General features: G+C 38.8%; 1 protein-coding gene across 5 annotated transcripts in view; it reads left to right on the top strand.

Moving 5' to 3' along the window:
- Positions 1-12639, top strand: part of RELCH (RAB11 binding and LisH domain, coiled-coil and HEAT repeat containing) — a 72735-nt gene extending 60096 nt beyond the window's left edge. For all 5 annotated transcript variants that reach the window (XR_011724400.1, XM_071736613.1, XM_071736612.1 and 2 more), the window contains 3 exons: positions 480-568; positions 4977-5047; positions 10831-12639. Coding sequence is in view for 4 of the 5 variants with exons in the window: in XM_071736613.1 (XP_071592714.1) it covers positions 480-568; positions 4977-5047; positions 10831-10951 (281 nt within the window). In the remaining variant the exon portion in view is untranslated. The remainder of the gene's footprint in view (positions 1-479; positions 569-4976; positions 5048-10830) is intronic.
- The last annotated feature ends 5581 nt before the right edge of the window (positions 12640-18220 follow it).

Below are 18220 nucleotides of genomic sequence, written 5' to 3'. Positions count from 1 at the left end.
CCACCTCCATCCTACTGGTGAGGGGACAATGCTGGAGAGCCAGCCCTGATGTGTGAGCACGGCTCAGCAGTAGCCACAACACTGGTGTGTTATCAGCTGTTATCAGGCTGCAATAGGGAAAATTAACTCCATCTCAACCAGACCCAGTAGTATCTATCAGTAGAACTGATAGATATTAAAAAAAAAAAACCAACCAAACAAAAAAACCCTACAGGAACTAAAACCTTGATCTTCACCAGTAAATTAAGAAAAAATATGAAAGAATGGTACGGAGATATGAAATACATGAAGTTAAATATGTTTAAAATCTTTTAACCTTTTTATTGGTCATGAAGTGCCAAATGCTGTTCTGTTTCCTTGGGTTTTGTGGCTGTAGCTTGCCCCTGTGTTTAGTAGAATAACTATCAGAAGACAGAAAAAAGATATGTGTATAATTGTATACAACAATCCTTATAATACCTTAACAACCTGTTTTTTAGTTATTTCAGAGGATTTAATGGTCAATCACTTTTTACCAGGACTTAAGTGTTTACGAACCGACATGGAACATCTCTCACCAGAGCATGAGGTGAGCAGCCAGATTTACTAACTGAGTATGAGGTGCAGGGGGCAGCAAAATGTAGCTAAATGTAGTGATATTTAAAAGTTAAGGATAGTATTAAAGTAGTATTAAAACATAGTATGAAGGGGGTTTTTTTGAAGGTCACATGATTTAGAAAAGAGTAAAATCTTGTAGAAGTAATTTTAGGCTGAATCCCTCTGCAGCGAAATATTCAATGAATATGCAGCGAAACAGATGTAGAAACACAGATCTTTGTAAAGAGAAGGAAAGGGAAATGTTTTTACTGTGTTTTTTTCACCAAACAAGGATACATTAAAATCAGTGGCCACAATATATTCAAGGAAGTGCAGATGGTTGGTGGAGAAATTGGTGGAGTGCAAGAAAAAAATTATAGGCAAGGATGAGGAAAGCATAGTCCTTGAGATGCATGGGTTGCACTTCATATCTGGAATACTGTTTCCAGTTCTGGGTTCACCAGTATAAAATCATGGACCAACTGAAAAGTCTTGAGTGAAGGGCCACAAAAATGACCAGAGCATCTCTCCGAGCAGGAGAGGCTGAGGGAGCTGGGACTGTTCAGTCTTGAGAAGAGAAGGCTCAGAGGGAAACTTCTTGGTTTATATAAATATCCAAAGAGGGGGGTGCAAAGAGGACAGAGCCAGGCTTTTCTCAGTGGTGCCCAGTGACAGGACCAGGTTCTGTGTGAACATCAAGAAACAACATTTTACTGTGAGGGTGACTGAGCACTAGCACAAATTGCTCACAGAGATTGTCGAATCTTCATCCATGGAGATATTCAGAAGCCATCTGGATGTGATTCTGGGCAGCTGGCCCCTGCTTGAGCAGGGGCTGGGACCAGATGGTCTTCAGAAGTCTCTTCCTACTTGATCCATTCTGTGATTCTTTGAGTTTAAAAAGCAGGTTATAAGTCAACAGGACTATATGGGAGCTAGCAAGATCTTCCCTGGTGGAAGGAGTTCACAGAAAGTAGCAAAAGAGAAGACTTAGCAGGAGAAGCTGACTTGAGAAACTCAGAAATCTTACCCTTATGACTATCCAATTATTGTAAATACTTAAAGAGGATGAACACTAACAGATTGAAACACATAGATATTAAGTCAGTAGCTGAAAATGAGAGATAGTTTAGTTTTCTATTTGAGACAAAGTGACTTGAGGTGATCATACTCTCTAGGTGTTCTAAGTTCTTATACTTGGTAAAATCTTCCCTTCTTCCAGTTATATTTTCAGCATAATAGCCTATAGTCTCATTCTTTTATTTTCTGTTTATTATTCTATTATGTTCTATAACTTACAGTATGTAGAGCTGGAGGTGAATTAATTTGAGGAGCTTTCAGAACTAAAAGGAATGACTCTTGACTTCAGAGGGCTGAGTCAGAACAGCCAGTAGTGGCCTGAGTGTCAGTCAGAGGAGACAGAATTGCACTTACCACAGGCAGTACTGGAAGGGATCTGGCAGGGATACTCCATATTCAGAGAGAGCGGGAAGATGTTTTGTGTTTTGGGAAGTCTAAGAGTATATCTGAAAGTTGGATTTGGTTTAACTTCATTTGTTCTATCATAATCAGTAATGGGATAATTGATACAAATACTAATCCTTTTTTTTATATATATAGTTGTTAATGCAACTCCTAATGTCTGTGGGCATATTGAGCTCAAATGATGCCTCAATTAGAACAAAAGAACTTGTTTTATGGAGTTTGTCTTCTAGCCGGAGAAGGAACTGACAGCTTAAAGAGGATTAATAAATAAATAAATTAGTAAAGACAGCTGTCAATCCTCCTTTATCACATTCTGCATCACTGTGATTAATTGGCTTCAGGCATGATGCCAAGTGCCCTATTTTTTTAGGAGAGTGAAACATAAATTTAAAAATATATGCTCTCGCTCCAGTAGGTTAGAAAATTCACTACAGCTTTTACTGTAGAAATGGAAATCTGATGCTTAATCAGCTCCTTGCTACAACAGGATGTTTGTAGGCACCATAATAGAGACCTGTGAGGCCAAGTTAGTCCTGGTGTCTGCCTTTCCAGCCTTCTGTCTTAAAACTGTTTTCTGAAGTAAATGTGGTTTACTGTGTCAGTTACACATTTGCATGTAAAGAAGTAAGACTTTTCTCATTATTTTGATCACTGTGGTGTTATTCATGATTCAAATAGCATATCACAAAAACACATTTCCTCACTTACAGAGCCTTAGCCCATGTGGCTCTAACATCAGTACACAGTTTATGCTCAGCTGGGAAATGTTACATCTGTGGGATTTGCCTGGGATCCTGGCAGGCAGAATTTTTCACTCATCCCTTATATTTGCTTTCCTTCCATTCATTTAAACAGAAGTGCAAATTGGGGATTTAAGCCTGGCCCTCTGATCTCTAAAATAAATATTTCACCTTCTGCAGACATTTGAGATACTTTGCCAATATCTCTAATTCCATGTCAAGTCCCTTTTTCCCCCTATCTCCATTTGCCTTCTACTTCTTTTTAAAATAATTGGATTTTGAGTTGTTTGAAAGTGAGATATCAGTACTTGATAAAAATATTTAGTCCACTGGCAGTATTGTTTATAATACTTAAGCATATTATGCCTTTTAAATGTCACCAAATGTGTATTTAAATTTCTAAGTGATTTCATAGACAGTCCTATGACCAAAGGAACACAAGGAAATACATGTGAGCAGTATGTGCAGTATCATAATGTAAAAACTGCAAAAAACCTTTGCTCTGTTTCACTATGAACTTTAAGACAAATTATTTTGGAGAAGAGGCCAGAATTGTTTCATTTAAGCCAAGTGTTGTGCAGCCTTTCCAGAAGGAGGAATCTCCATCCCAGTGCTCAAATTATTCTGGGTCCTTCTAAATCATTCTGCCCCTTGTTAAAGACTTCATATTGTTGATATTTGGAACATCTAGATTCAGATAGGTGTATAAAAATACAGAAAATGCTCCAATGCATAGGTAGAATTGCTAAGTATCTAAAACTGTGGCCACTGTACTTAGAACTTTCAGGGTTTTCTTGATACAGAAAGCAAAGCTTGCTTTTTCGTTGGAATTCTGAATGCATTTCTCTTATACCTCTGTACTCTTAAGTACATAATTTATGCAAACAAGGGACAGCAACTTTAGCAGTAAGAGTTGTAGTCCTGATAAACTCATGGGCATGTTTGCTGCTTTCTGAAACATTTGAGAGTATACAACACTTGCTACCCAAACTGCTTCAAATGTTGAAGTAATACTTTTGGTGAAATAGAGTGAACACTGGCACAGATCTGCAAACCAGGCCACAGCTTGCCAGTGTAATGAATGGTTTCAAAGGATATTTTGTGCTGCAGCTGTCTAACAGGTATTTGACACAAACCAGCTTTTTTATGTATATAAACACATTTTTAATAGTTATTTGTTAGTAACCATTGATGACTGATTTGTATTCTGGAGATTTAAATTAGGGTGTTTTTTTCTTTATTGTATATAGTTAGGTTTGGGTAAGAAAGACACTGCTAATTTTCTACCTTTTAGATTTTAAGTGTAATGTCTCAAAAAGTTTCTATTGATGCAGTGGGTACCTGTGTGTGTGTGTATGTGTATGTTTGTAGTTTAACACTCTGTGTTGCAACTGTTTTGCCAAAATACTTCAAATGCTTGCCTTGATGTGTTAAAACAGTACTACTGTGACCAAGGCAGGGAGTTATATATCTGTCCAATGCATTTTATATTTGCTTTCAAAGCCTGCTGCTGGAAAACATTCTCAAATTTTTGGTATGCTGGAAAAATGTAAAATATAAGCGTGGGGTGTATTTAGTCTTAAATATTCTGCAGAAACCGTAAAGAAAAAAAAGCCTTGATTCTCAGAAACCCTGAAAGACACCAATGACAGGATATCAAGTTTGCTTTAGAACTTCGTTTCCATTAAAATGTCTCAGGATGCCATCACATTTTTGTCTTCCCTTTTATTTTTTTCTTCTATGTATAATGTTGGTAAAGATTTAAATTTTAAAAGGTACTTAAACTCTTTGAAGGAAAATAGAGGGAAGATGAATGTATGTTGAAGTTAGTTTCTAATAAGTAAAAGTATTGTTTGAAAAAAAAGGAAGTGTGTTACAAAACTGAGTTTTAAACTTGTTTAACTTTGTTTTATAAAGCCAGGGGAAGGAGGAGGGAGTCTTTAATGCCTTTAACTATTTAAAAATATTTTCTTCCTTTAAAGTATTTTGAATAGTTGTGTTGTTTCTAGCCACAAGGCATTATCAGATAACTGGAATTTAAATACACCTGAGGAACATCAGAGAAACTTTTTTAACACTCCTGCTAAATTCAGAATTAGTTGCAGAGTAGATTTTTTACAAGGTGTTAATGTAAAGAAAAAAATATCATGCATTTCTCTTCCTTATGTGTCTTAGGTTATTTTAAGCTCCATGATAAAAGAATGTGAACAGAAAGTGGATAATAAGACCGTCCAAGAACCACAGGGGTAAGGCATCCACTTCTCCTTTTCAGTGTCTCCAGAGTAATGTTCTGCGGAGTGAATTCCGCAATGATGTCTGAGGCTTGTGATCAGAAATGCTGCACTGACACATTGTGTATGCAAAGGCAGGTCTTAGGAACTGTCATGCAGTTTGTGGTTGTTTCTATTTCCAGTGTAAAACACAGGAAAAGACATTTTTATTGTATTGTAGCAATGACCTTCTTGTTTTCCCATGTTACTTTCTTCTAGATTTCTTACCCATTTAGAACAGTAATTGAATTCCTGTTCTGAAAGTGAGAAAGCAGGGAGTGCTTACAGCAATGCATGTGGCATGCACCTAGCAAGCCTCTGTCATGGGGATGGCTTGCAGGCTGAAGGAATTGTTCTGGTCATGGTAATGACCTGCTCCTGGCTTCCTTTGCTTGCATGTGACTGTGCACATGAGCACAGTTTCTCCAGTGTCCTACCTGTGTGAATGTGCTGCTTAGTGAATGCTGGCTTTGGGGAAATGCCACCTGTGTTGCACTTCAGTATAACACCCATTCTGTAAAAGCTCTGTAAACTCAGCTCTGTAGTGAGGAGGCATCAAACACATGGTGTCTATGCATCCCTGTGGCAGGGGGGTATCATATGTATTTGTGTCTGTCATGATGACAAAAGAAGCTAACATACCCACAAATTCAGAAAGCTAAGCATCATTATAAGGCATCATTATGTTCTCTTGCCTGCTTGTAGCCTGGAATGGCATACTGGCAGGTAACTTCTCATGGATTGTTATATAACTTTATCCATCCTCAGCAGTGTTGCCAGGAAGAGCTTGAGAAGAAACAGTAGGTATCTGAAAAAGAGAATCTATGCTCCATCTTTGATGCCTTGCCATGGGAATCAGGACAATTACTGAAACTTGTTCATGGCATGTTTCTGTATCTGCACAAATTGACTCATTGAAAGAGCTCAGCCAAAATCCTGGAAGCAGCTGGCAGTTGACTGAAATAGGAAAGGTTACAAGAAATGGACAAAAAAGTGTGGGAAAAAGAGTCAGTCTCTCATGCACCAGATAAAATACCTCAGGTTTTACTAGTGGTAATTAGTCTCTTTACTGCTGTAGTTAATAATGACCAGGGAGTGGCAAGAACTGAATCCATTTGAGGCATGAGCATCAGGTCAACGCTTCAAGGTCTACTAGAAGGGAATTTCAGACTTTGGAAGTGAAATAATTTTAAGTCTGAAAATGTCGTAAGTTCTACAGCTAATCACAATCCATAGTGTATCTGTTCTAGTAAGGCAATTGGTTCTGTCTAGACATATAGAAGTCCTGTGTAAGGGAGAAGAAATACAAAACCTTTAAGATCCACAAAGTGCACTGCCAGTCAGCTTCTTTCCTCTTTCCTGTTCACATGGCAATATTATGAAGTAGGGGCTGTACTAAGTGTATTCTAGTTGAGTAGCTATTTTCATGATAAAATAGGGTTTTTTTTCTCATATTAGTTATTCACAGAATAAGAATAGGTTTATTTGACTTAATCACTCCACAGGCATGTTCCTTGCTTGCAGCATAAATAGCCAGTCAGTCAAGAACAAAAAGATGCACTTACTCATACTGTTAATTTTTTTTCCTCAGAGCTTCACTATGTTACTTCCTCAAGCTTTGTACTTTTGGCCTTACCCTTTCTGCCTTGCCATAAATGGAGCTTTCTAGCTTGCATACCTGTGTGTTCTCCCAGTAGTCATACTGGGAATGCCCATCCCCCTTCTGTATCCTTCAGATTCTTCAGCACCTATTTGCTTTTTATTTTTAAAGAATGGTGAAAGCTTAGCTTGCTGTCAGCTATGTTAAAGTTGGGCACCTAAGACAGCTATTTCCTAAGAAAACAACCTACCAATAATGATTCTTGGCAAGTTAGAAACTTGCTAAGTTTGCCCCATTAGACACACTCTACTTTTTGCATTAGTTTTATTGAGGCTTTTCCTATAATATGTACCTTATGTAGCAGATATCCAATAGGTAATTGTGATAAGGCAGAATTAACACCCAGGCTCTTTGTAGATCTGACGCTAAGCAATTGCTATGAGCTCACCAGCCACCCTGTGCACATAAGCAATGACTGAGTATTTTTATTAACAAGTGGATTCATCAGAATCAGCTACATACCTGGACATCAGCTCCTTGGCAAATGTTTCCCCCTTCCTGGGTTTTACGGACTCTGTTTTTAATCTACAGACTAACTGATACTCTTTTTTTCATTTTCATTCTAATTCTTTGTACAATAAAAAAGCCACCATATCAGACTTTGACTATGTAAAGAAAAAAAGGCTGTTGATGTAGCTAAGCATAGAAGATAAGACTTTTATGTCTGATATATGGGGTTTTAATTTAATTTAGTACCTCTTGAGTGACTTCTTGACAGTCTTTTAGGAGACATACACTATTAGAATATATGAAATTGATTTCTTCTCAGGCAAATGTATTCTGAAATAATTTTTTTCTCTCACAGAGTGCAGCAAATTAACATAATATCAAATTGGTCTCTTTAAAGAACACCATTAACATTAACATGAAGTGTTTTTTTGTTATCTTACCTATATTAGCTGAACTGTGAGACCTAAGGTCATGAAACAAAATTATTTGGCTGAGTTCTTCCTAATTCTCAAGTGGTGCACTTGCATTGGACAGTATTTTTAATTTTGTTTCTTTAAAAAATGTGCTTTTGCTTCTCTCAAATATTTAATCTTCTTAGTTCATCAAACCTGTTCTTCGTGTGCCTAGAGTTTGAGTGATCAACTTTTATTTCATGTGGGGTTTAGACTACCGTGCTTTAGCTTATATCAATGCAGAGATGTTAACCTAAATTTAAGAGATCTGTATTACTTAAAATCCCTCTTCTGAAAGTATCTTGAAATCACAACTAGGCCTATTAAGCCACTGCAAAAACAGGTAAATGCAGATATGGTACAACATCCAGTGTATTTCCTTCTAGAATGCAACTGCTGAGTACGGTAAGATTTGAGAAGGAAAAGCTTTTAGAATGTGTTCCTTCATTCTTTAATTAGCCTTCCCCTTTCTTATTCAAGATCAGGGCATGGTTGCAATCTTTCACGGTAAAATATTAACATGAAATGTTTTACCACCAAGAAAATGACCTTTTCATATACACGAATATCTCCTTTTTCTTGCCAAGCCCTTGCCAATTTCAGTTCCTAATTTCAGTGTTAAATATATTTTACAACGTATTTAAATGCAATCAGGAGACAAATTGCTGATTTTTCTTAACGACATTAGAACGTATGCACAAAAATAAATTTGGATGCAGGAACAGTCATAAGAGAATTGTTTGTTACCTTGTCTTTGCCCCTTACTCTTAGAAAAGGTTGGCCAAATAATATGGGATCACAGAAATTTATTTTTTTTTAAGAAACTTTGCCTTTTTTGTTAAACTTTGCCTTTTAAATATTGGATAGCCACTTCTGTTGAACATTTTGTTTAGAAATTAACAAGGTCTTTCAGTCATGGGTACCAACTTACATTACAAACTGTTAAATACCCAGTATGAATTTTTATTTTGGGCTAAACCTCAAAACAAGTTGAATTCTGTATAGCATGTATTTCATCTAGACACTGATCAAACAATAGATGTGTAGACATTATTTTTGTTTGTGGGTTGTTTTTTGTTTCGTTTTTAAAATAATGAGTAAATGCAAGGACTTTTCTATAGGACTGCTTTTTCAAACAATTTTTGTTACTGCCCTTTTGAGTGCTCTGATTATTTTTTTTAATGAGACTCAAGTTATTTGGTTTAATATTCTTTTTATTGTTACGTTTAAATGTTTGATTTGTATAATAATAGTACTTCTGGAGCATATTTAAACCTTTAAGAATGTCAAGTGGGTTATCTTTCTGTTTACGTTAACATAAGATTAGAAAGCATTCTAGATACTCCAGTTTCTAACTTCTAATTTCAACGTCAGATGGCTGATGTCCCTCAAAATGTCTTTAATCAGATATTATCTAAAAGGAGGTACAACCTGAGAATTTTCTTGACTGAAACTTTAAACAGCATACTTTCAAAAAAATGTTGCTTAAACAGTAAATATTGAATGAGGAACTTCACAGAGCTTTCAGAAAATACCAGCTAATACTAAGATTTTAAATTATATGATTGATTTCAGTAATCTGTTCCATTAATAGGAGATGTACTGAAAAAAACAAAATCACCTAATAGAATGCTTTGTGATAATGTTGGGTATCCTGAATGCCCCTTCAAGGATCTGGGGCTGTTGGGCACTGTGGAAATGAAGATGAGAGGGAGTCACTTCAGTTTTAAAAGTAGAAATGGGGGGGATATACATTTGAGGGGGCAGAGTTACGATACAGCTAAGCTATCTGTGAACCTGCAGTACAGCTTTGGTGAGAAGATTCCCTTCTGTTTTTTCTTTTTTAATTTCCAAGTACTGTGTCTTTTTAGAGTCAGAATTTGGTACCTTTAAGCACCTTTCTTTGTGGTATGAAATGGAAGAAAGTTATAAATGCATACCTGCTACCTTTGAAGAAATAATTGAAATTCTGTTGAAGTAATTTGGAGTTAACTTCAGTTTGACCTCCCCTGTCATGAAAGTGTCTAAAAGAACTGTTCAGAACCTTGCAGACTGAAGTGTCTGTTAGTGGAAGCTGGCAGCCTGTGCCAGTAAGACAGATCTTGTGATCTTAGGGATAATTTTGAAATGCAGGCTTCACACTGAGCTCACAAGGGAGAGCTTCACTGGTAGTGTTTTATGTAAAATTGGCCCTGTCTAATACTGAAAAATACATTTGACACTTTAACTACAGCTATAGGAAGTATGGCATATTTATTTATACTCCTGCTATTATATTTCTGCCTTGTTGCACTCTGTCTTGAGACAGTTTATTCCTACTCTGCCAGACTGTTACATAAATCTGAAGTTGAGCTTAGTCATCAGTTGCAAATTTAAAAAAATCCTGTTAATTATGGAGCTTTGGGATAATTTCTTAACATGTTGTTCAAAGCACCTTGTAGGTTCAACATTGATTGGGTTGCTCCTTCTAGCCCACTTGTGGGAATGGAAGACTGGAGCAAAGGGAATAGGAATCACATTGACAGCAAGCAGAAGGGGTAAACCTGGTAGTACTGAGAGCACCAGAGTGGGATTAACAAGAAATTCACAGGGGGATCAAGGGAGAACTGAACAGGCAATAAAGAATAAAGATTCATTGGGAGTTACTAGGCTGATAGTCCACACCAATTTGAAATTCTGCTCAGATGGAAATATTTGGAAAATAAGAGAGTTGGAAATGAAGGCTATTACTTTTCCCTGTATCTATGCCAATGGTCACTGTTGGAGGCAGGATACTTGGGCCTAGATATATGCCTGGTCTGAACCAGTACTGTTATTCTTGCATTAAATAAGATTGATGCTTCTAGTGAGAATGCAAAGCTGATCTTTCACAGAGGTATTGGTCAGTACAGCAATTGCCAGATAGCTAACAAATGCTAACGTGGTGACTTCTAAAGGCAGTAAAAAGTAGGATGTGCAACTTTTTTAAAAACTGAAGTTGATGACTTTTCAGTAGGACTGAATGGCAGTAGGCATGATAATTTGTTTAACAGTGTGTATTTGGCCTTGGTGGTGATGTTTTTTCAGTTCTTGTTGATGGATGGGTCTTTTGTGATCTTAACCTCCAAAATGCAAAGACAGTTCAGTTGCTTATTAAATAACAGCACAGTGTTTTCTTGGTAAGTCTTACATCACTAATTTTTTTTTTTACTTTCTAGCTCGATGTCAATTGCTGCAAGCCTTGTAAGTGAAGATACAAAGACCAAGTTTTTGAACAAAATGGGCCAGCTGACTACATCAGGTGCAATGTTGGCTAATGTGTTTCAGAGGAAGAAGTAGGGTGGGAAAAGGAACTCCCAGCTAACACTAAGATGGACCTCACAGAGACTGGTTCCTGTACTTGAAGTACTTGCCTTTTAATTTCTTGTCTTATGTTCTTGTAGTATAATTTTATTCTAACTTCCAAAGATATTTGCACTGCTTTTGAATATCGCTGTGTATCTGTTAATTTTGGGTTAACTGTGGTTGATATAAAACTGAAATCATAGTCTGTACCAAGTCCCCAAGTTCCGTGTTCTTGTCTTTACAGCATATTTTTTTTTATATAGTGGAAGGTTTTTCTTTTTTTTTATTTTCTGACAGGATATGGGCAAATATCTGTATTATACATGGAGCTATTATGACGGTACTTAAAATAATGTAAATTTGAAGTCATTGTCATGAAGTAATAAAAGTGGAGATTACTTATGTATTTAAATTATGAAAGAGTAATGCAGATTTTTTTATTATGTTTCTAAAAAAGAAGAGGAAGACCCACCAGCATTTGTCTGCGCTTCTAGGGTTGTTTTTGTAAGTATGTTGCATCTTGAATCCAGAGGAGCTGCAGTATCCAATGTATGAGGCTGCTCGCACTGCATCGGTCTGCAGGGAATGCTCATGTTTCAGGTGATTTATGCTGACATTGTAAATGCGCTGTACAAAGTCCTTCAGATAAAATTCTCACATCTATTGTGGTTTTTTGAGGGCTGCTTTCTTTTGTTGGGGGTTTTGTTTTATTTTAAAGCACTTTAACAACCAGTCTACACATCCAGAGGCACATCTACTAAGTAAAGGAAAACCACAATAAATTAATAGATGTTAACAAATGTGTAAGCTACCACACAGGGCTCCCAGTAGAGTTGTGCAGGCAGAGGAAACTTAGGCAGGAGAAAGAGTGCTTTTGTAATGCACTTGGTGTGTAGTCCTATGTGCTATGAAAGCTACAATTAAAATGCTTTGTTGTTTAGACTGACTCTCAGTTCAAACTTCATTTCAGAGTATTTAAAATTATGTTAAGGGAGTCTGACATGCAGTTTCTTTCAAATGTTAAGTAGACTTGATACACACTTCATAAAAATGATATTGCAAGGAGTATCTTCAACAGCCAGCAAAATTTTTTGTTAGCGAGGATGCATTAACAGCTAAAGCCTTTTATTGTTATGCAGCACTTTTTTTTTTTTTTTTCCTTCTTTATGTCAATGTAAGCTTCTGAAAGTAAACTCGAGTGCATGCATGAGGTAGCAAAATGTTAAAGCTCAGGCATTCTCTGACACGGTACCATTCATTTTGGAAGCACTCACATCTTTGAGGACAGGGGAAGCAAAAAGAGTGAGGGAGGAAAGCACTGACTACTGAAACAGAGTATGTTTGGAGTAGCACTTCAGGTATTACCCTTAGAAATACTGGAGATAACTTGAGGCTTCTAAGTGCTTTGTGTCTGTGCCTGTTGGCTCTGCATATCCAGTTGCCTGCTGTGTTTGTGTTGTGACAGGGCCTGCTGCACACTGGCACCCTGTCAGTCCCTTTACACTGCACTGAGGGAACATTTTTCCTGAGATTACAGACAGCTCCATGCCTTCGTGTTGCTTGTTACCACAAAAGTATACTTTTAGCAGACTGACTGTGAAATGGAAACATTCCAGAGGAATGGGAAGTGGTGACCTTCCTCTCTATTGTTCTGTTGTCAATAAAAAGTTTTGTATACCTGCCGTGTCTTGTTACTTGTAGTCTTCTCTGAAAAAGGTTATCAGACCAAAACAACTGTTACAGGAGAGAAGTCGAATGCACTGAAGTTCTTCACCCTTAACTTTTTTTACATAGCAGAAAGATGAATATATTTGAATTTCCCACATCAGTGTGCCTGTTTCACTTTGGCTTCTAGTCATGTGGCTTTATTGCTATTTTCATGCAAGGTCTCCTCCTCTGCGGTGCCATGGTGTTTTCATATTTTTTTTTTCCTTCTGTGTCCGTCCCAGTAGTTGCAGTGCCAGAGATAGGTCTGGAGTCATGAGACCAAAATTACTTCTTTATAGTTAAACTGCTTTCCAAAGCAGGGCTGTTGCAGGCAGGCTGCCTGTGAGAGTGGCTCCTGGCCTATGCTTAACCAGTGTTTGGAAACCCATTTATCAGCCAAGAAACTGACAGCAGTTTCACTATGGATGACTGTGGGATTACACTCGAGTTTGTTACTATAAATGTGGCACCTTTACCCCTCTAGGTCTGGTTTCTCCAGCCCCCCACAAAGTTTGGCTTTTGCTAGTCAGCATTTTACTGGTTGATCCAAGGAGGAATTTGAGAGCATCCCAATGCCAACTCACCTCTCATGGTAACTACTGAGGCTAAAAAAAAATAATCTGTGCAGGCAACAAACGTCACATAGGCTGCCTTAGGAGTTTTATCTCCCAGTTTCAGGCTTCTTTTAGTCGATGTTGATTGCAGGGTTTTTCTAAATGTTTATTAGTTTACTAAATGTTGACAAATTTTCAAGGAGCTGGCAAAGAGGTTATTCTATGTAGGGGGCTTGTTTGTTTGTTTGTTTGTTCTTTTTCCTCCTAGCTATGTCAGTATAGCACTCAGGAGTAAGGCTTTCTTTGAAAGCAATAAATCTGTAAAGAATTACTAAATATTTTTAATTAACTTTTTTCCTCCTGTTATACAAAACAGATTAAGTAAACCTTTTGGGAGAAAATGCTTCATTAAAAGAAGACAAATATCCATCATGGAAAACAATTAATTCCCAAATGGTTATCTTTAGTTGCCTATAGCAATTCTAAAATCCCAGTTGGCTGTATCAGCTCTGCCAAAAGGCTTGAAGTGGGAGAGGGTGAAGGTCTCATGCTGCCTAGTGAAAACTGCAGAAACTTAATATTGTCTCTAAAGGATTGACTGGTGCTCTTATGCAAAGGTGACAGTGGGCTGAAGGAGCATGGATGCCCGAATGAGTTTGTGTGATCTAAATATGTTTTCTGTAGACTAAAGGCTGATTGCCATTTATATATTTTTGTTCTGAAAGAGATTGTTTTATAAAACTAAATAAAGTAAATTGTTGTTCTCCTGTCTTCTAATCCAGGGTGAATAAAGGGAGCTCCTTCAGGAAAGCACGTTCTTCTCTCAGTGTCTTCCACTCTTTTGAACCAAGAAAATAAAAAATGCTGCTATTGCTGCATGTAACAGCATATTCTGCTCAGGAGAACTAAAAACAGTTTTTTATTTGATTGGCTAGAGAAAATGAGGAAACAGTTGCTGGCAAATGAAAATGTTACATTGGAGAGATTAAAATTATCCATGAAAAAGCTCTATTGTGAAGAAGAAGGAGGAGCTTTTGTTCTATATTATGGGAATTCATTGCCCCACGTGTATGATAAGATGATTCAAAATGGTGCAGAAAAAGCAGAAGTGTGGAACATTTCTGTTCTCTGTGTTGTGAAAGTGTTAATGGAATTTTTCTGTTCCAGGAGCAAGCAGCTCTGTTTTCTTGCAGTTTCTAATGGTGTGGGTATCAAATATTCAGAATGTTTTAAATAATTTCCCCACATGAAACTCACTGATGTTCATATTTAAGTAAACCACAAAGTACCAGCAAAGCTTCATGGGGTAGAAAATTAATATACTAATGTGACCAGCTTATTGGCACAGCATTGATCCAGTGCAGAATTGGAGAATTTCTTGCATCAGATGTAAATGCTGATGAGTTTCTGGATTGTGGCATAGTGCCAGGAAACAAGACTTCAAGGAAACTGTCTTGGAGGTTTAATGGGTGCATTTGGCTAATATTCCTAGTGAACATATTCAGATATGTAGTAAATTTTTTTTTTAGACTGTAACATTGGTCAGCAAAGACATTAAGAAATGCTGTTGTTGAATGAGTTGGCTAATCAGGTCTTGGATGTTAGTACTCTATGCTAATATGTCATGTGTTAACTGATCCCAGTGAGTAACCTTGTATGAGTAATTATTTTCCAGATAAGTTGTTTCTAAAGTCTTCTTCTTTGGGTTTAATGCTGGCCAGTTTTCATGTTTAAAGGTAAGCAGTAAGAAAATATGGTTCTGCCTGTAGAGCTTGTAACAGGCAAGCCAGTGGTAAGCAGCCTGGGTCTTTGGAGGCATCTGCACTGCAGCTGGAGCTTGAACTTCCATTTTACTGCCAATGTAGCAAAAGGCTTTCTTAGACTGAAGATTTCTAGTTCCTGGGTGTGAGAAGTTTTACTGCAGGCGTCAGTAACTTTTCAAGTCATAACCTTTCAACTTGAAAAGTTCTACTGCAGATTTGAAAAGACAACTCATGAGTTGTACAAGGCTGACACCAAGGCAGTGGTCTCTCTGGTCCCTTTTCCAGTCCTGGTACTGTCCGTGCTCCTCGCCCTCTTGCTCATTCACTCTATTTCTGGCTGGTCTGTATCCTAACCTCCAACTTCTCTATCCTGCAGAGGCTGATACCTTTTTATTCTACCATTTCAATACCGCGTGCATACAAATAGTGCTATTTGTAGTCTATTTGAATATTACCATACCCAAAACTATTGTGACTGTGATCTTGTCCTGCTGCTTTCTGCCCTGCATTTTAGTGGAGAATTTTCCCCCCTTGCCCAAAACCTGAGAAGCCTTTTCAGCTTCAGTGGCAGCTGTGGTGGAGGCCGTACAATGGAGTCCTGCTGAAGTTATGGCAGGTGTAGTGAAGAATTCGCCTTACTAGGATGCTGTGTGGCATTCTGCCAGGTCTGTTACACCTTAAATATGCTGCCAGGGGATCAGAAAGAGGGGATGGAGGAAGAGCAGCTGTAGTGTTTAATAGGCAATAAGGTTTCAATTAGATTTGAACCTGTGCTGAGGGATGAATGCATCCAATTGATCCAAGCATGAGTTGCCTCGATAATTCAGGTGAGTTTTCAAAGAAGTTCAAGATCATTAAAGTGTGCTGTTAGATAAAATGACAGGGTGGCTCTGTGGAGCTGGTAATGGGGTGTTGCATGGTGTTTCAGAGGAGTTGTTTGTCTCAGTCCTCCTGATAGGGGATTGGTGAATGTCTGCCAGGCAGGACAGAATCTGAGGTGTATCCTGGGCAGAGCAAGCTCCTCAGTTCATGCCAGGATTGCTCTTATCTAAATGATAAATATACAGACTAAGTCTTGGAGGTAATCAGGTAGCTGTAAAACTAGTGTTCTGTAGTAGGAAAAAAAAAATCTTTTCTCTAGAAGAAAAGGCTGACAAACCCATTTTGGTATAGATTTTTAGTTTCTACTTTGGTTACATAGCATGATGTATGAAATAAATACGCATTGGTAGCACTTTCTCCTATAAATTCCCATGTTCATATTTTCTACTGTTCACAGTTCAGTTTCTAATGATCTACTGCAATACATAATTAAGACTATAAAGCACCCAGCAGTGGCTTCTGTGGGTTTTGGCTCAGAAACATAAAATTTAACTCAGAGGAAAATGTTTGAGCTTTCACAAAGAGGCTTTTTTCACAGAGAGGAGGAAAAGAGGGCAATTCAGTCTGAACAACAATTCCTCAGACAGCTATCAGGAGTGAAAACGAAAAAGCAATCAAGTTATCGGGCAATAGTTGAACTGTCTGGAGTTTCTCTGAGCTGAACAGGGCTTGGCTTTACTCAGTGCCTTCAAAGCCTTTACTCAACACCTTCAGAGCAAGCCAGTAACATGTTTAACTGCTCATGACAGCCTCAGTTTGCGCCTGTAAAGCTGTGGTTAGAATGAGCAGCTGGTAAATAAACAGAGCCTCGGTATTGTGCTCACTGTGAAATGGGGAAGAGACTCAACAGTTCTGTTTAAAAAGAAACATTTCCTTGTACTTTAAATATGAGCATTTTAAAACACTCTGGCCAGAACGGGGCTGTGAGTTTTCAGCAGTGGTTAATGTGGCTCTGGCTGAAGGATCTCCACCTGATGCTGCCCCCAGAGTCTCACCAGGCTCCCTCCAGGTCCAATGGGGAGTAGAACCAGCACCACTGCCAGCAGCACAGCATGGACATCGCCCGCACCTCACGCCTCACCTCAAAAAGCCCCCACTGAAGTTGGCTTTACATGTGCTGCCTACCAGGCAACTTTGAGTGCCAAGGCTGCCTCTCACCCCCAGCTTGATTCCTGTCTGGTGCTAGAGCTGAGGCCTGTCCAGCTCCAGTGTGGTGAGGCCCTGATTCCCCTGGCAGGTCACCAGGGCTCTGATGCTGCAATTGCAAGCTCTATGGCTTGCTGCAACCCATCAGCATGTCCTTTGTTACAGCTATTTTGAGTTTAATGGGCAATAGGGCCAGCCAGGCAGTGTTCTTTTGCCCCATAGCCAGTTGAGGAACATCAAACCAGCACCCAAACACCCATGTTGTATTGGAGACCAGGCACAGGAATATGGATGCCGAGGCCTGCTTGAGCACAGATCATGCAGATCCCAATGCTTCCAGAGGACGTGGGGGGTCATCAGTGTTGAAACAAACTTCAGGAAGAAAGAAAAGGTCTGGCTTTATGGTCTCTGGAAAGTAGGCAGAGGGGGAAGGTCATAACTTTGCCTTACCATGCAGGTGGGAAACCCAGAAGCTGTTTCCATCCCAAGAACTCCCTATCTCTGAGCATTGCTCCTCTGAGAAGAAACCAGACCACAGCAACAAAGGTAAAGGATTTTTTAAAATTATTATTATTTATAATATAACCTCTTCATCTTTTGTGTTAGAATTTATTTATTCATGTGCAAACAGAGAGCAACTTATAATTAACTTTTCTTTATTTTTCCCTGGTCAAGGGTTAAATCTAAATATGCAAGTGAAAGACCAACTTCCTTATTCACTCAAGACAGAAGCGTGCTCCCGCCTGGGTTCACAGTGGGCTGTGAGCACAGGGAGGCAGGGAAAGTGGTGTAACAAAACTTGTCAGATACTCAGCTCCCATAAATCAGCCCTGTCCCGTCCTGTCCTGTCCTGCCCCGCCACTGAGGGTTCCAGCTCCCTTTATAAGATGAGAGGCACCTGGGTCTGTGCCCAGGTTTGAGCAGCACTGCAGCAGCTTCAGCTGCTCTTCTGCTAGGCCAAGGTGGTGCTGCTGGGCTGGAGGTGTTGGCGAGGGGCCTGTTTTGGGGGTCAGGAGCCTGTTTTGGGGGTCAGAAGGCTACTTGGTACCGTCCCAAGTTGGGGGCGGCAGGGACTGACCCTGTTTCATGCTTTTAGGAGAGCTCCCAAAGCCCAGCTTCCACTGTCTTTCCCCTGGCAGCAATCCCATCTGGCAGCTCCCACCATCAGCCAAAGTTCAGTATTGGGGGAGAGAGAGGAGGGGGGAGAAGCC

Source organism: Heliangelus exortis, chromosome 2 (assembly GCF_036169615.1).
Source record: "Heliangelus exortis chromosome 2, bHelExo1.hap1, whole genome shotgun sequence".
Classification (NCBI taxonomy): domain Eukaryota; kingdom Metazoa; phylum Chordata; class Aves; order Apodiformes; family Trochilidae; genus Heliangelus; species Heliangelus exortis.
This window is presented reverse-complemented; position numbering and strand designations above follow the sequence as displayed.